This window comes from Mytilus galloprovincialis, chromosome 9 (assembly GCF_965363235.1).
Source record: "Mytilus galloprovincialis chromosome 9, xbMytGall1.hap1.1, whole genome shotgun sequence".
In the NCBI taxonomy this organism is placed as follows: Eukaryota; Metazoa; Mollusca; class Bivalvia; order Mytilida; family Mytilidae; genus Mytilus; species Mytilus galloprovincialis.
Genome location: NC_134846.1, coordinates 35073454 through 35093660, shown reverse-complemented (window position 1 = coordinate 35093660; position 20207 = coordinate 35073454). Strand labels below are relative to the sequence as shown.

At 32.4% G+C, this 20207-nt stretch overlaps 1 protein-coding gene across 1 annotated transcript; it reads right to left on the bottom strand.

The window, feature by feature from the left end:
* Window positions 1-12019: 12019 nt before the first annotated feature.
* On the bottom strand, window positions 12020-19641 carry LOC143044889 (perlucin-like protein). Its single transcript, XM_076217115.1, has 5 exons — window positions 19504-19641; window positions 16900-16979; window positions 15281-15368; window positions 12464-12680; window positions 12020-12109 (listed from the first exon to the last, which is right to left on the bottom strand). The coding sequence occupies exons 1-5, from the start codon at window positions 19559-19561 to the stop codon at window positions 12082-12084; spliced, it is 471 nt and encodes a 156-aa protein (XP_076073230.1). The 5' UTR covers window positions 19562-19641; the 3' UTR covers window positions 12020-12081.
* Window positions 19642-20207: the final 566 nt, after the last annotated feature.

Here is a 20207-nt window from a genome sequence, read left to right as displayed (position 1 = left end):
AACAACATAAGAAATCTCAAACAATTAGATGAAAAGATTGGATAACATGAGGCACCTTTTACTTTTAAATATATTTCACTAAATCATATTAATATTTTCTTTTTAGTAAAATTGAAAATAACACTTTATTAATTTCATTTATTAATTTTTTTTTTTTAATTTATCAATGAACAGCTTAAAAAGGTTTATGTAATATATCATGCCAGTACTTATGCACCAACTATTGAGCAGATGATATCCTCTGGACTTTTATTCATTAGCAGCGGTATCGACCCAGTTCAGTAAATGGTATTCGTCTCTTGTTTTATTCTAGATTAAACATCGTCAGGAACTCTCAAAATCAAATATCTGCAAGCTAAGGTTATATGAAATCAATAAAATGCGGAGAGCTATATGACCATAAGGACTCAGTGGCTTTGCTCATTGTTGAAGGCCGTACGGTGACCTATAGTTGTTAATGTCTGTGTCATTTTGGTCTTTTGTGGATAGTTGTCTCATTGGCAATCATACCACATCTTCTTTTTTATTTTTTTATATATAAGTAGTAAATGTGTAAAAAGGAATATTGCGTTGTCTGTAATGTTTTCTTTAAAAGCCATTCTAAAGTGTTTGTAGTTACGTGTTGAACCTCCATAATTCATTGAATGAATATTTCTGCTTTTGTTATGAATTCATCTATGATACAGTTATGTATCCTTGAGTATAAATTTTGCAGTTCTTGATAGTAAGTTCAAATGTTCCTGCCCATAGATATACCCATATATTACCTTCCTCTGCTTTAAGGGAGTCCGTAGAACTATCAAGCATCTGACGGCACTGACTATTTTGGCATCTTTACTACATTACCAAATTATGTTATGCTACTATCTGTTAGAGTTAAAGGTATCTAATTGTGTGACTCAAAAGGGACAAGCCTGTTCCTTTGCATGAATTTGATCAGTTTCCATTGAACTAGCATTAAGTCTAAGATGCATATTTGTTCTTTTTTTTTTTTTTTTTTTTTGTTATTGGCTTTGAACTAGCTGTGTTTTCGTTTTACGCATTTCTATTTGTATTCATCTGAACAGATAAGCCTTTTTCAACTGATTTATATAGTTCATTCTTATGTTGTACTGTTACACTACTGTCACAGGTTAGGGGGTGTCCCGCTTACATGTTTAACCCCGCCACATTATGTATGAATGTGCCTGTCCCAAGTTATGAGCCTGTATTTCAGTGGTTGTCGTTTGTTCGTTTTTTTTCGTAATTTTATGTGTACATTAATCATGTTGATAGGTCGTTAGTTTTTCTTGTTTGATTTTTTTATTTACATTTGTGATTTCGGGGCCATTCATAGATGACTATGTAGTATGGATTTTGCTGATTGTTGTAGGCCGTACGGTGGCCTTTAACTGTTAATTTCTGTGTCTTAAATATTTGTGGATCGGAAGTACACCTGCCCCGCAAAACAAATCAGTTTTCAATCTATCAAGTTTTCTAAATTGGAAATAAAATGGGTCAAATTAGGAATGCATTGTAACTGTTCATCAAATTAACTACATTTTCTATGTTTTAAAATTGCACAATATAAAATATGTGAGTTATAAATTTGTCTACCATCACCCTAAGCGCCACCTTGATTGCACGGTATGAACTACGTGTACTAACAACTACTAAATACTGTAAGTTAGGTTTGTATGCATGTTCGTTTGATACTTATAGTCAGTAGTTTTGTGGTGCGTGTTGACACAATTTGGGCTTGTGGATCCCAATTATGAATGAGTTGCTCGTCAAACATTGTCAATATAACCAAACTATAAAAACCTGTCATACAATAGGAAGGTTTAGCTAGCTATAAAACAAGGTTTGACCAACAATTTGCTTCGAAAAAAATATATGTTACAAGTCAGACGTTTCACAGTTGTTTTACAATCTTTTTGTTTGCAGAGAACATTTGATTTTATAAGTTTTTATGGAGTTCCACTTTTTGAATTTACCTTGGATGGCGGTATGTTTTGTTATAATTTTTTCTAAAAAGGCCTAAATACCGGTGTGCTCATTGTACGTAGAAGCATACAACCGCATGACCTAAAAGGGCTGATCCATTCGGATACAGTCAGATACAGTGTTCAGTTTTGGTTCATAAATCTCGTACTTTACTAATTTTCATTTAACGGTTTTAAAAAATCAGAACTTTAGTTACATGTATATGATTAATAACATTAACGGTACCAATTTTCCTGCATCAGATGCGCATTTCGACAATACATGTCTCTTCAGTGATGTTCGTGGCCAAAATATTTGAAATCCAAAGCTTATATAAAAGATGAAGAGCTATAATCCAAAAGGTCCAAAAAGTATAGATTAACTCTTCCTAACGAAGTTCCATCCTTCATTTAAGTTCGATAACTTTCTATTATAGTATTTGACAGGTTTCAATTGTTAAGAGTACAAAGTCTGTACTGTTTTTATGATACATCTTTCTAATCAGCGGGAAATCGTATGTTACGTTATTGTCTCCTCGATTTTATGACAAAAGCGTTTCTGAAAAAAAACGTGCGTGATTCAACTCACAACCAAGATATTGACATATTAGCTTTTTTCACTTTGTATTAGTTAGATTGAAAAATTGATGAAAATCTTTATTACTGGTATACTACAAAACTATAGTATAGATTTATAATTTAAAGTCCTCGTCATTACATCGAAACATTCATTATTCGCAACGATCTTTGAGGTGACAAACAGTATGACAAATAATAATATCCTTATATAAATTCTTTATTCTTTATAACTTCATTATTGTATAAACATCACGCCGCAACCCTATGGAGAGAAAACAAAACAAAAGATAGAAATTATACAAACTACTATTATCATTCAGTCATTCAATATTCCACTGAAAATTAGTGTGTGTTCTCTTGAGCATACTGCATACATCATATTTAAATGGGGACGAAGTCCCCAATTACGGTAGAAAAATCAATAAAAAATAATAAAAAATAATAAAAAATCGGGGAAAATTTCCCGAATTTTTCATTCTACTAATGAACTCAAAAATCGTTAACTTTTTTAAATCCCCGCATCTGCGCAGAATTCTACTTCCTTTTCCGGTCTAAATAATATGCTTAAATAATCGTACACTGTGTTTTGGTGTGTTTCTCATCCGTTATCATTCTATTCAAGAAATCTTTTATGTAACCTGTGTCGAGATCAAATGTCCCCCCCAGAAAAAAAATATATATATATATATATTGTTTATTTTTAACTGGTTCATTGTTTCAACTAAAACTTGTAAAGCATTTTTTTTTTTTTTTTTTTTTTTGCATTTTTGAATTTTATGCAATAATCTTATAAACATGTTATCTGCCTCACAAATGAACCTGTATTTAGCTAGACAATTCTCGTCTGCCCAGTATCCGTAGTAGGCAGCCCACAAAGCAACACAATTTGCGGCCGTCCCAGCATTTGGTTCACCAGGTTGAAAGTTGTTGACTTTTATCGGAATCTGTCCTGTTGAGTATATCCATTTTCCCTCTTGAATTATATCCGATATGCCTATCCAGAAAATGCCACCTGTCAAGTAAATGTAAATTATATATATTGGCAAAAAATAAAATAGTACTTTCAAATCAGAAAGTCCTTTATCTAATGGCAAAAAAAAGCTCAAACATATCAAACGAAAGGAACAAAACTGACATATTCCTGACAGTACATGCATTTCCTTATGTAGAATCGGATATCATACCATTGCACATGGTTTTACTTTTACTAAAGAAAAAAATGTGTGATGTACATGCTTTTTTTTTGGGGTCTAATTCGTTGTTTGGTTTTTTAATGTCTTTTCCTTCATTGACAGTTTGGTTGTTGAGACAATAAGTAAATCATCATTTATCAACGTTTGTATACAAGTTCACATCAATTGGTTTGTTCTGATAGCAACTTTCAGCTAACAAAAATGTATCGTTCAAAATTAATGAGTCGTTAAGCATGACCCGTGAAAGTTAATCTTTAGTTTCTCTATGCTGTGTCTTGAAAACTTTTATTTGTCTGTTTGTCTTTTTCTTTGTTAGCCATGGCTTTGTCTATTTTTTTATTTATTAGCTTGACTATTCCTCTGGTATCTTTCGCCCCTCTCTTAGTAGGTAGATGGAAATCATGTTTGCTTTCTTTTTTAAACTTTTTTTATAGAAAAGAGGAGATTTTTCACCGTATGTTTCTTGTCATTATCAAAACAACAGGTACAACATGTGGAATACGATATGTTTACCCTTCTGATGCACCTGGGATCAATCCCATTTTAAGGTTGGGTTTTAAAATCAAAGTCTATGCTTCTTATCTTGTTTTACGGACTACCCAACGTCATGCAAAGTTGAACGGAAAAAATTCTATTAAAACATACCCATAATCTGACTGTGACTAATCAGGAAATGAGATGTGTTGGTGTTCATAGGTTCAGCAAGCTTAGAATTAAATCCACCACACACTGTCTTTAAAATAGAACATATCAAACTTACTGATGTATAACTCGAGTTTTACAGATAGAACTTTAAAAAAACAAAAGCTTGAGAACTACCTGTGTACAAATTAAAGAAATTTAAAAGTTCATATAGAATCAGAAAAGCGTATTATTAGAAAAGTTCATGCTCAATCTGAACAATAACAACTTCATTAAGGTCTTTCCTTTTTCTATAAGGAAAGACCTTACTGTATTTCTTCTGATTATTATTATTATTCTTTCCGCCAAACGTTAACGACATTTCCCAAAAAAATGTACGCGACATGTTAAAATGATATTAGGTATCTATTATCGGTTGACCAAAGCTATCTTGTGGTGAGGGCACGACCCTGTTACATTTCCCTTATAGGGGTTATCTCCCCTAACACCGAAAACCTTGTTATCAATCTAACTCTGTAACCATAATAGATAGAAAAAAAACGAAGGGTGGAATTTGTTCAGGAACAGACCTTGGTTCTTCGTTACATATGGATCAAAAAGATTCAACGACTCATTGGTAGGGTTATGCCCCTTCGAAAATTAACCGATGTTGGTTGTCCCCTTAAACTCTGAAACCGTAAGTTGTTGCCACCTAGGACCCTCACCAATGATCATCAATTTACGTGACTAAGAAAACTGACCTAAGGTCAAAGGTCAAGGTCATGACCTAGATTTTGACCTTAGCTTGTTATCGGATTTACTCAATAACTGTAAAAGATGGCTGATCAAAATATAACGGAGGAAATGTGTGTCTTGTCCAGATCTACATTTTTTATGTGGGTTCAAAATTATTGGACCAACTATTTTGGACCTAGGGCACGAAAACTGTTTTTCGGGTCCGTAATGATGATTTTTCGCTTATAACTCAAAAGAGGTTAGAGATAGAAAAAAACTTTGAATTGCAAAAATGTTCAGCATAATAAGATCTATAAAATTAGTTCAAGGTCAGAGGTCAAGGTCCATAGCAACAACATAAAACACCTTAGCAACCATATATTTTTGAACTTGTAAGGCTATGAATAATATAAATATGAAATTTTTAATACTGGAAATGATATTTTTTCCCTAACAACGACATTTAAGTCCTTAGCAATCACTTATTTTTTTAACTTTAAATACTATGAATAGTACATATGACATTTTTAATACGGGTAGTAATATTTTTATCCTGGTAGTAATGTTTTTATCCTTAGGAATGATTTTTGTCCTTAGCAACCACTTGTTAAAAACGTAAAAGTCCTTAGAAACCATATATTTTTTAACTAAGAAGGAAAGATCTTTCAATTGTTCATGAACAATTGACATTTTAATTGTCCTTACTTTTGTAATAGCCATGGTCTTTTCTATGATTATATTGGGTTGTTTTAAGATAATTTAATAAAATGACCAACCAACAGAAGTCAGCTGTTACATGTTTGTCCTTTTAATTGGGTCTTGTGATGGTTATTATTACTAATTTAGTTAATATTTGTTCTATTTACGATCTGAAACTTGCGCCGATGAATAATAATCGAACAAAAAAAAAATATAATTGAAATTCTTTGATCAGCTAACAATCCTGCAATACACTAACCGATGCTTCAATCCATGATTCCACCTGCCGACTGAACAAATAGCATTTGTTTTCAAATTGTGTCCATCCATTCATGCAACCTAGAGAAGAAGGTAAGAAAAGACAATCGACAGTTTTAATGAAACCGTTACAGTAGTAATATTGTTTTGGGTGAAACATAAAACAAAACACAATCAATTAATATAGATACGCAACTGTATCTACAAGGACTCACTTTAGTTTCATTCATTCATAGTTATGTTCTTATCAGTAATTAAAAGTTAAAAAAAATCACATTTCCATTTATAGATGAAAACCAAAAGAACACAATTGGATTAATAAAATCGTCTATTGTCAATTCTTATATGAGTTAGTTCAAATCGTACCAAACTCCGAGGAAATTGCAAACAAAAAGTCCTTAATCGAATGGTAAAATCAAAAGATCAAACACATCAACAAATGAATAACAACTGTCATATTTCTGACTTGAAACATACATTTTCATTGGAAGAAAATTAACCTGGTTTATAGCTAGTTAAATATATCACCTGTAGGACAGCCGCATAAAATTTTTGTCATGTTGCTCATGGTTAGTATGAAGTCAATGATAAGCATCATTTTACAATTTCACATCCATTTAAAAAATGACTGGGAAGACAGTTTCATCCTGCAAAAGGGTGTTCTACTATATAGATACAGCCCTACAAATATCATTATGCAGTATCTGTATACTATACAGATATCGCTTTAAAGCTCCGCCCACTGCCGGACTGAGTATTGTATGAACCTGCGTGACCTCAGAATGTGTATTGCAGTCGTATTCCAATGACGTATTTAAAATTGCGAATTAACGTTTACTTTTATACGTTCTGTTTGTTTTCAAACAATTCTTTAGAGCAATAAGAATCACACCAATTTTCTGATAACATACACAAATAAACAGCAGTCTTTTCTAGAAGACAACTATCGATTTCAAAACTTGAATGTGTATGATTGTGTAACAAAAACAACCTTGTCAATTTCGAATGTCGAGTCTGAAGCGTAACAACTCGTACACTCCTGTTTCAAATTGGACAATGTTTTGTTATTTGTTTTTACTGTTGAAATTAGTTGTTGTGTTAAAATAGATAAGTTTTAACCTTGAGCGATGTATTATTGTTGACCATTGGAGATTATTTTTTTTTGCAAACCCGTCTTCAGCTGAATGTGTGATTATTGTATCGTATTACTACACGAGCCTCAGGGGATTTTAAATCGAAAATAAATGCAAAACATATTGTTTTTGTGTCTTTCAAAACACAAATAATACACAGAATTAATTGCAGGATAAAGACAATAACTGTTTAGTGTCTTTAAATATTAGTTGTATTTGTACTCGGCTCGAAACAGGTGAAATAGCTAGCCTAAAGCTCGCATACACCTTGTTTCCTAGCCTCGTACAAATACAACTGTCTATATAACATATATGTTGCAATCCGATATTCCTGAACGATCAACTAAAAGGTATGCAAAATACACAATACAAATTCTCCGTTTTAAAATTGACTTTGGTTGCCACAAAACATAATTTTCATACATACCTGACAATAATGTATGCCGATTTACGTGCATTTAATATAAATGTAAATGTACGTTACATTACAATAATTCAATAATATTTTTGAAAAAAAATCCTACACAGCTAATATGCTATGTTGTATAAAATAGTTTATTTAAACATTCTGCAACTGCAACTTAATTGTAGATAGTAACTCACAACTGATAGAAGAGACACAACATAGAACCACCAATAAATCAATCACGTTCATCTCAAGTTGTATGTAAAGAACTAAGATACTAGGTTAAAATTAAGGTTGTAAATTACGTCATAAATATGTTCATTCAATATAGTTTGTTATCATCCAGATGTCTTATCTTCATACTTATAGATTCTCTGTGACTTTTGTATACATGAAAGTCAGAACTTAGAATATTTTAATTTCTACTTAAGACACGGTCCAAAGTGTTCTTAAAAACACTAAATGTTTGTTTATACAGCTGCTTCAGATTGAATCTTGCTGTATTTAAAAACAATAATGAGGTCAAACATGCAGTCGTATGAAAAACAATTGTGTTCTGTCTTCTCAAAAATGACAGGGTTGATAACACTATTTTTTATTCAAGATTTTCCAAATGATAGACTTCATAACTTAAGCCATGTATTTACTTAAAACTTCGTGAATCTTATAATTCTTATTGTATATACAACAATCTTCTCATTGTATGTTGATTTCAGTTCAAGATACTGTTAGTTCAAGTTCTTCTGTCATATTCCTAAAACCTAACAAATTAAAATGTTCGACTTTTTCAACAAATGGAACGAATGCACAACAGTCATAGTCTTTATTTGGTCCAGTTTTTTTCTTGTTTCTAAAGAAAGTGTTGAGTTTCACCTGAATATTAGATTTTATACCAAAAAGAGCGGCATTTCGATATTATCTATTGCTCCATAAGAATTTTTATAATGAAAACATTTATTTCATGTACTTTAACATATACTTTAAACATGTCTATCATATTAGTTGCTCTTAAATTAAAATATGTAACAATTCGGAACAATGTATGTCAATACCGTAGTACTAAGACTGAGATAATGATACCCTTAAGGTAATGACCTAGTGATATTAGCATTTTAACGGAACCATTTTTTTTTCTTCACCAGTAACGTATTTTGACATTTAAGTCACTTCAGTAATATTCGATGCCTGCATATTTCAAATTTCAAATCCTAAAATGTTATTTATATTCAACTGTCATACAAGTGACAGGTTGAAGTAGCTATAAATTCAAGTTTAATCCATCATTTCTTCATTAAGAAAAGTTTTCACCTATTCAGGCATATGATAGCTGGTTTCCATCCCTGTGATATGTTTGAGGTTTTGATTTTGCAATTTGATAAGAGACTTTCCGTTTTGAATTTTACTTGGACTTTGGTACTTTTGTTATTTTACTTTTATTGATATATGATCAACATATTCATGTTTAAATAGGAACCATTGATGAGACCGATCTGGAGGTTTGAATCTTTATTGGCGAACGTATGTGATGTCTCTTTTGATTGCAATATTGCATTTGGTGTAGATAAACGTATTGATGGGTTTAGATTTATCTTTAAAGTAATCGGGTATTATTTTCTGTGCAGTCTTATGTTTGAAAATATTGCTACTATCTTTATTACAGAATTCTTTTTTTGATAAAAAAAAGTATATTTTCATCATCTTTGCAAGTAGTTACAAGATTTCGATTGTCTGTATTTTAGCAATGTACATAAATTCTAGCAGTATGTAAAATGTGTACCGATAAAGGGAGCATTTATACCTTTAGAAATAATTAATAGATCATGAATTATGGTACGAAAAGAAATGGATAAAAAGAAAACCAATGTACGAAAATACGGATAAGTTTTTTTTTATCCCATCTTTTATTGTAAAAACAATCGTTATACTAACTTAAGACTGGTATTTTATTAACACAAAGAGGACCCGACTAAATATCATTTTTAGCTCACCTTTCCCAAAGGGCCAAGTGAGCTTTTCCCATCACTTGGCGTCCGGCGTCCGTCGTCGTCGTCCGTCGTCGTTAACTTTTACAAAAATCTTCTCCTCTGAAACTACTGGGCCAAATTTAACCAAACTTGGCAACAATCATCATTGGGGTATCTAGTTTAAAAAATGTGTGGCGTGACCCCGCCAACCAACCAAGATGGCTGCCATGGCTAAAAATAGAACATAGGGGTAAAATGCAGTTTTTGGCTTATAACTCAAAAACCAAAGCATTTAGAGCAAATCTGACAGGGATAAAATTGATTATCAGGTCAAGATCTATCTACCCTGAAATTTTCAGACAAATCAGACAACCTGTTGTTGGGTTGCTGCCCCCGAATTAGTAATTTTAAGGAAATTTGCAGATTTTGTTTATTATCTTGAATATTATTATAGATAGATATAAACTGTAAACAGCAATAATGTTCAGCAAAATAAGATCTACAAATAAGTCAACAAGACCAAAATTGTCAATTGACCCCTTAAGGAGTTATTGCTCTTTATAGTCAATTGTTGACAATTTTCATAAATTTTTGTTAATTTTTGTAAATTTTTTAGAAAATATTTTCCACTGTAATTACTGGGCCAAGTTCATTATCGATAGAGATAATTGTAGCAACAAGAATATTCAGTAAAGAAAGATCTACAAACACATCACCATCACCAACACTCAATTTTGTCATGAATTTATCTGTGTTTATTGTTAATATGCACATAGACCATACCCGTAGCCAGGGGGTTCGGGGGGTTCGGATGAACCCCCCCCCCCTTGAAATCAAATTGTGACTGTTAAAGTCAACGTTTTGTTCAAATTGTGACTGTTAAAGTTGAGTTCAAGAGTCCAACGAACCCCCCCCCCCCCCCCCCTGGAAATTCCTGGCTACGGGCCTGTAGACCAATGTGAGCGACACAGGCTCTTGAGAGCCTCTAGTTTGTATTTATTGTTTTGATGTTTAGGTATCCAGTATAAAGACGCAAGATTTTCAAGAAATTAACTATTGAAACCTCCTTGGTAAGTATCGCAGGGGTATATGTTGAGTTTCCAAGTGAATTGTCAATACCTAATTCATTTGTCAAGTAGTTATGTAATGAGATTTACACACAAAACCGATTTTGTTTGGGTCTTTATCTGCGGAGACAACAACATGTTTGTCAAAGATTAAGTGTTTTGCTACATAAGGGTCTTGAAAGATTGACGTAGGATGGGTATTGATATACCTATTCAGTTTCTTAATTCTGATTTGTATCAACGACCTTACAGTCTTAATCCATTCGGAAATAGTATCTACGTTTCCTTTCTCGCGTAACGATCCGATACGCTCGTCTCCATCCTTGGCAGAAAACTACAAATACCGTTAAGTCTGTCTCTAATCTTGACTTACATCTTGAAATTGACATTGAGGGTCGGCTGAAAACAAAGCTTTTAAAAGACAAAAGAGATGCTTTCAGCTTCCCAATTGTGAACTTTCATTTTTTATGTAGCGACATTCCAGCAGCGCCTGCAGACGTAGCATATATCTCCAAATCGACACGATATTCCCGGGATTTCCTTGATAGAGGAGGTTCCTCTTACTAGGAAGCTATTAAACGAAGAGTTCCAATTGTGAAGTTTAAATCATCTCTTTGTAAATTTTACGTACGCCATCACGAGATGTTATGGAATGTCCGTTTCAAAGATGATATCTGATATGTTCCTTATGTCGTAAATATATAGGTTTTACAACTGCAACAAGTGTATTACGATATTCCTCCACTCGAGACAGTTAGATTTTAATAGTTAAAGCGCGAGCCTTGTCGAGCTTTTTAAATGATTAAAATTTAACTGTTGAGAGTGGAGAAATATCGTAATACACGAGTTACAGTGGTTGAATCTGTTTCTCTTCTGATTTTTATCCTTCCTTTTCAAAGATTTGAGAAAAGTTGTTTATTTTTTATGTGAAGAAAACAAGGAAATTTAACGTCACAATTAAATTTCACCCAATCTTTTGCCGAGAACAGATTTTTCACTAGTGAGGAGAAATAATTTTCTCACACCGGTCAGGAAATGTGAACATAGCACAAAAATTAGAGAAAACTCATCATAGATACCAGGACTAAAATTTTACAATTAAGCCAGACGCGTGTAACTACAATTCCGTTCCCTTTTCACGAATGTGACCTACCGAATTAGACTATTTACTGGGTTTGTAATAACATAAGCAACACGACGGGTGTCACATGTGGAGCCGGATCTGGTTACCATTCCGGAGCACCTAAAATCGCTCCCAGTTTTGAGTGGGTTTCGTGTTGCTTAGTTTTAAGTTTCCTATGTTTTCATGGCATTGTCAGATTATTTTCGATCTACGGGTTTGAATGTTCCTTTAGTATCTTTCGACCCTCTTTTTGTTAGCGAAGATAAGAAAACCAATGTTTAATGCAAGCATAGTTTTTTTTATTAAATTATCTGTATCTTTACGTATATCAGCAAACAATCAACCAATAACTTGTGACTCTGAAGATCTACAAATAGAAAAAAAAGATTACATTCGAGAATGCCCGTTTGAGTTACTACTACATTTCATTCCGGTGTTTAAGTAAAAAAAAGAAGTTTTTGTTCATTTAAGAAACATTTTGTATCCCGAAAATTGTTAACATAATATGCAAATGTTTTAGGTGCAACCACAAAGTGTGTAGGGTTAGCAATGTTAGATATTGACCGTTTCCTATCATAATTGTAAACATTTTTGCCTGAGCAAAACATCAAATTCGGTGTGAATAAAGTTGATGTGTGTTTTTAAAAATAAATTGGAAGTTTTTGGGTTTGCCTTTTTACTATTATTTAAGGAGGGGTTTCCTATTTTTAGATAACCTTACTCGTTAGTTGTCTCACAAATGAACTGCCGTCTTGAAAGACAGTCTTCATCTGCCCAGTATCCATGGTAATGAGCCCATAATGCCACACAATTTGAAGAGGTATGTTCATTAGGTTGTCCCGGTTGAAAATGATTAACTTTTATAGGTATTTGTCCGGTAGAGTATACCCATCGGTCTTCATCAATTATATCTGATATGCCAATCCAAAAGTTTCCTCCTGCAAAGTTAGAAAAAATACTTTGATATTTTCAAGAAAGGGTTTTAATATTATGACTGAGTTTAGTAAGTATATATATGTTTATATGGATGGATCTCTCGTAGACAAATAATTATTTCTGTGACTGCATCTTACGATCCTTTACGACAAATAATTTAGCTAATCTGCAGACAATTCCATATTCATGCCTAATATATCCTGAACTGTGTTACAACTCTTGATTCTACTGCCGAGGAAAAGTAACATTTTTCTCGATATCCCAATGGCATGAGTTTGAATACCGGCGAGGGAAGAACACAAATTTGCTTCCGTAAATTTGCAGATTCAACATTGTTTTGCTTTTATTTAGACTAATTATATATGAACATGTTCTTTAAAATATCTGTCATCTTCTTTTATATGGAACCACATCTTGATTCATGCCTTTACTAAGTACAATGCATTACAATGATTAGTGGACACATAAGGCCCTCAAAAATTGTTAGAATATGAAATGACATAAAAGGTTTGTGAGTTTTAACATGTTTACGAAAATTACAAAACGCCTAAATTAAAATTATTTGCGGACAACTTTGTCTGATGGTGTTGCAAAATGATACTGAAATGCAAATGTACGGTAACAAGGCTAAAGCGTTCTTCATATCATACATATATCAGAGCACTGGTTGTTGGATGGAAGATACTTACATTAAGGATGCAACCTCTTAGGAGCCAAAAATTTCTAGAATTAAACTTTTTTTCTAAACCTGTTTTGTGGGGTTTATGAGACTGTAAAAAAAATAATTGGTGAAGAAAAAATCATATGGTGGTGCACTTCGTTTTTTGCTACGACCCTTTGAAAGTACCCAATTTTGATGATTTTTTCATTTTTCATCAATTTTTACCTATTTTGGGGCTAAAATCATGAAAAAAATCACATTTCCACAATTAAACTTTTTGTCATACTTTCAACAAAGATGGCGGGGACCAATCTGAATAAATCTGAATTAAAAAAAACTATAGGTAGGTGTTAATATAAGAAACTTTTTTCATATTTTGATGCTTTTTTTGTGTCAAATTTACCATGTTGTCAAATTTGTAAATTTGTGATTTTTCTCCGTTTTAAGTACAAATTGCATATTTTTTCAACTTCTTTGTTATAAATGATTGAAAAAATACGTATCTAAGAAATTTGAAAAGAAAAAAGGGATATGGGATGTACATGTTTCTGGTAAAATCATTTTTTGTATCCCTCACCAATTTTCTCAAACTTTTTGCTAAAAAGACTGACTTGATTGGTAATAAAATTTGAGAAATTGATTACTCAAAAACTACTCATTGGAAATACCCAATTTTTTCACAGAGTTAAGTTTGATTATAACCTTTTTTAAATTCATTGATATTTTTCACTTGTATTACTTTTTTTTTAAATTATTGCAGAACGAAATTTCAACGAGACTGAACGAGACTAAAATTTCAGAAGAATACATCCTTAAGAAAGCTAGAAACAATTTAGCTGTTTGACCCTAACCAACTTTACACAGTTCTCAAACGAGAGCTTACTTTGGAAGTATATTTATATTCGGTTATAGCTATATTAGCAGGTTTGATTTTTTTCTTCTGTATAACCTCAATTTACTCAATTTTCTTTGTCATATATATTCTAGTAGTAACATGGATATCGTTTGTGGGGGCCTTTATAGTTTGCTGTTTGGTGTGAGCAATTGCTCCGTGTTAAAGACCGTATTTTGGCCTATGATGGTTTACTTTTACGAATAGTGACTTAGATGGAGAGTTTTTTCATTGGCACTCATACCACATCTTCTAATATTATTCTGCTTATTATTAGTCAATGATATTTTCTAATTAGTCAAGCATTTTATTTTGCAATGACTACAAGGGTGATTAATTTTAATATATACAGCCTCTTTCATTAATAACTGCTGCTTCCTTTGAATCTTAGATAAGAAATAAGATAAAACAAATGTTTGCTTTATTTCGCAAAGGTGTTGTTATAACGCAAAATATGACGCAAAGGTTTGCATTATTTCGCAAAGTTTTGCGTTATAACTAATTAGAAAATATCATTGACTAATAATAAGCAGAATAATATTAGAAGATGTGGTATGAGTGCCAAAGGTTTGCGTTATATCGTATATACTTGCGTTATAACGCAAAGATAGAAAGAAAAATTTAAAAAAGATGTGTGGCGCTAATACGCTTCCATAGTAATCATTAAATGTATTTTCAATATCTTTTTATCAGAAACTTATTCAAATTATATATAAGGAGATGTGTGTTATTTGAGTGCCAATGAGACAACTCTCCATTCAAGTCACAATGTATAAAACAAAAATAATAATTATAAGTCACGACCTTCAACACGGAGCCTTGACTCACATCGAAGATCAAGGCCATTCAACAGAGAAATCTATAGAAAAATAAATAACGATACTAAGAAAATTTAAGGCTTCAGATTTATATGTTATATATATATATACTAGCTTCTTGTAATTACTAGTTTAATCTTATGAGCAAATCCCTTACATACATATATCGTGCAGGCGTGCATGAGCGATATGATTTATTATATTTTTATTGTAGTCTTACAAAATACATACCCACATGCTGACTGTGACTTATCAAATAATGTGATTCTGTTGAAGTCATCGGTTCAGCTAGTTTTGAATCAAACACACGACAAACGGACTGAAATAAATCGATATACATTTCTTTTAGAATGTACTTAATTTTTTGTTACTTGAAGCACATTCCGAGTCTACTACAGAATTAAACATATGTAGAGCTTAGAGCCACGTACTGGACGTATATTTTTCTGCTTATTTTGAGGTAAGATACTCGTCTCTAATGATTTTAGGTTGTCTTGTGATAAACTTTAAGACTTTATTTCAGTGATAGATACTTAATACAATTCTATTTATATTAACTGTGATCTGTTTTGATGTATAGAGCAAAACAACTATAGGGATATTTCTTCCCTTATATTTTACGATATTTTAAAGTTTGCATCTGCTTCCCTTCAAGACCTCGAACATCATAAGAAATTTGTATTCATTATGTTGTCATGGAGTAGCTATGGTGTTATACATGTTATATTCGGTAAAATCGTATAAAATGACGTGATTGACATGTGGACAACGCCTCGAAATGACATATGTAAAACAGTTCAAACGAGAAAACTAATGGCCTGATTTCTGTACAATTCAAAGGACCAAAAGAAATATGGTATACAGCAATACACGAACTGAACTGCAGGCTCTGAATTGGGAAGGAACATACAGGATGTGAAAGAGTAAAACTACTTTGTTCGTGCGAAACACTCACCCTAACCTCTGACGGTGGTTTAACAGTATAACATAAGAACAAACTATATAAATCCGCACAACAAAAAAGTTCAGATCTGAGAGTACTTTTAGTTACTGGTAGCTAATTCAACATGAAAAATAGTAACAAATAAAAAATGCATGCACCAATAAATAAAATATCAATCAGTTCACTTCCAACATCAAATGAATTTAGTGTAAAGACGTCATTAACAGTCAGAAAAAAACAATTACCTTGTGCAATGCGAAAATACAGATACCAACAGGTTGAAGAGCCATGCTTGTGAATATTTATATAAACATATGATATTCAGTTTTTTTTTAACTCATTATTATCAAATATAATAGTCATACCAATATTAAGAACACTAATATAACGAAAAGCATATTTGTCTGCAAGGAAATATTTTTCTACAGGACAAGAATCAACTATGATGAGTTTATTTGCAACCACTGTGTCGGTGCCTCTGCTGGTGGAGATTTATTTCCCCGAGTGTATCACCAGCCCAGTAGTCAGCACTTCTGTGTTGACTTGAGTTATCATTGATATGTTCATAATTATAAATTAACTGTGAACAAAACTTTGAAATTTTGAAAAAACTAAGGCTCTTCTACCTCAGGAATAGATTACCTTAGCTGTATTTGGCAAAACTTTTAGGAATTTTTGGTCCTCAATTCTCTTCAACTTCGTACTTTAGTTGGCCTTTTATAACATTTTTGATTCGAGCGTCACTGATGAGTCTTTTTTAGACGAAACACTCGTCTGGCGTATGTATTAAATTTAATTCCTGGTATCTATGATGAGTTTATCTACACATCTTCTTATTTTTATAGTTTTTGAAATATAAACACACAAATAACATGGGCATTAATTTGGTCAGAACAGTATTACTTACCATTGCATCCGTCCATGACTCGACTTGGTGACTGAAGAAGTAACACTTACTTCCATATTGTGTCCATCCATTTTTACAGCCTAAAGAGGAGTTAAAATGCACAAAGTAAAAGTTTTAAATTTTTCTGAATTTTGCTCTGGCTCATAAAACTTTAATGACCAAGGGAAACTAATCACCAAGTACGGGCAACAGATAATAAAACAACCAACTGTCTTTGACTTTCCTACATGTTGGTATCAGGTTTTCCTGTTGATGCGTATTAAAGAGTACAATCCATGCTATGCACAGTAACATTCGCATTAACTTTTTTTCTACATCCTATTAGAGAATCAGTTATATTTATAATGGATGTGTGACAATTAAAGAGTCATGTAACCATATGTAATAATAACTAGTACACACCCGCGAAATCGCGAAATCGCGGGCATATACAGCTTGTGAACTATTGTAGGATGATTTTTTGTCGAAGAAAAAAAAAATGAAAAGCTCTCTCCCTTTTTCCAAAGTCTGATATTTGTTTCCTTTCTGTTAAATTCAATTTTTTCGTGTTTCGGGCCTCAGACCACAATTATTCTTCTCCTTTGCTACAATGCTTCTTTTGGTAAAAGTCAAATCAAATTAAAAATTTGCACCGTTTCAAACATGAAATAAATGTAACTGCTTATATATCCATAATATACCATTATTCGTCTTATAAAATTAAATATGCTTCTAGGACAATCAATCAGTGCTTTTTCTTTTGGGATCCTTATTAACATGCCTATGGTAGGATATGAATCTTGTATAAACGACCAAGACTGACTTAGGCTAATTTGAGGGGTGGTCGGAGGGGTCCTGATTCCGAAATCCCGGGCTTAAAACATGAAATCATGAGATGCAGAACTTAAAGAAATTCCGAAATCGAAAAATATATTCCCAGATCACGTAATGATCAATTCCAAAATCAGGAGCTTAAAAACACCCGATTCCGACGCCCCCAAAAAAGGTCCTGCCTTCTCCTAATCTCTACCTTATTTTAATTTTTGCAAAATCACAATTTTCCCTTTCAACAATAAATTTGTATGCCCCATTTTGTGGGCATTATGTTTTCTAGTCTGTTCACCGTGCGTTCGTTCGTTCGGTCGTCCGTCCGTCTGTCCCGCTTCAGGTTAAAGTTTTTGGTCGAGGTAGTTTTAGATGAAGTTTAGCATGTTTTACTTATTTATGCAAGTGGTATGACCCCTTAAATAGTGAACATTTAAAAAAAAAACAGTAGACAGAATCAGCGACTTTCTATACTAACATAGAAAGTCCCTGACAGAATACAGAGTCTCTATATATTAAAGTAGTATAATCGTAGTTTACATGTAGATAAACGCGAAAAATAATTGTCCTCTCTAAGGAGGTAAAACAGTTGTGATTCTTGCGATCTAAACACCATGATATGGAGAACGCTCTGAATGGCTTATTTATTTTTCATTTTTGTTATCTATCATACGATTGGTTGTACTTGTGTCACATGTTTTTCTTATTTTAATATACATTTTGTATATGCAACTGGCTTGACCTCTTAAATAGTAAACATTTCAAAGAAAACAGTAGACAGAATACAGAGAGTCTCTTTATATTAAAGTGGTATAATCGTAGTTTACATTTAGATAAACGCGAAAAATAATTGTCCTCTATAAGGAGGTATAATAGTTGTGGGCCTTGCGATCTAAACCCCATGATATGGAGAACGCTCTGATTGGCTTATTTATTTTTCATTTTTGTTATCTATCATACGATTAGTTGTATTTGTGTATGTTTCAAACCGGAAGTCTTATCTATGACTAAAAGTCAGTCTGACGACGGAATCATATCAGGACTCCTTTTTTGTCGTTTTTCTCCCAAAAAAACTCAATCTGAATAATCGTAAGAATGGATTACAAATGCGACTATGCATGTTACCTATAGGACACAGAGGCATGATGATTGATTTATTGTGGAAGGAAGAGAAGCGACACACAAAATGAGGTCTTCTCGTTTAATAGTATAGATAATAAAAAAATCATTCGTTTGATATTTTTGATCTTTTGATTTTGACATTTGATTAGGGACTTTCCGTTTTTAATTTCCTCGGAGTTCAGTATTTTTGTGATTTGACTTTTTTCCTATAGAAAGCTCTGAATGGCATCGAAATACAATTTTTTACTTATTTTCTTGGATCATGTTAAGTCCAGTCGGCAAACATTTTATGTTTATTCAATATATGAAAGAACTACATTTATTTAAAAGAAAAACGATTAATCCATAATCCCGTGTCTTTCTGTTTTATATAGATTTATATTACCTCTTAATCCATAGACCCGTGTCTTTCTGTTTTGCATAGATGAATATAACCTATTATGTATCTAGCAACAACATTGTGTTTGTTTGGTTTTTGAAAAATAAATTTAAATGTGTTTTGTCGATCTAAATGGCATTGTATAGAGAGGTGAAAATTCATTTAATGATATTGGGGGCCAGAAATAAAAAAAGACACGTGGCACACTTTTTCCATTTGCTAATATGTCAATTTTTTTCATTTGTTTTTAAATGTATATCATTGCTCATTTGATGAAGCTTAATTGAATATTAACTTACAACTTATAGACAAAACACAACACAGAAACACCACGAAATCAATAACCTGTATTCCCATTTGTATGAAAACTAATACTAGTTAGAAATCTCTAACAGTCTACAGATTTGTGTTCATATTACCAAGATGTCAAAGGTTATCAACTATCTTTTGTTATGAAGAACGTGTTTCAATTTAAAATTTTCACATTCGGTCAATTTGAAGGGTAAGACATGTTACAAGATCAATGATTTACGAATGTGTGATATAATGGAGTAATATAAGAGCCAATAACCAGTCTGCTATTAAAGTAATTCAAAGAACATGACGAAAGTGGAGCCAGATCTGCTATAATTTATAAGCTTCATATTGAAGAGTATATAACAAAGCACAGACAAGTACAATTAATCATATACAAACAACACTGAGTTATGTTTACATATGTTGTCAAAAGTTTTTTTTTAAAGATAAATTGTGTACTACCAGTAGCAGTTGCAGTTCTGTAACCATTTACAAAAATTGTCAATGGAATGTTCACACACAAAGTTAAACTGGGCATCTGAAACCCACCTCAATTTGTTGTTGCCCTTGGGTTGCTCAGTTTTTAGTCTTCAACGTTTTGTCGACTGTAGTTTATCGTTTTACTTTTTTTGTCATGATTTTTTCGGTTTGTCGAAAAGCTTATGAATTTAAATATTCCGTTCGTCTCCCCTGTAATTCTTTAATG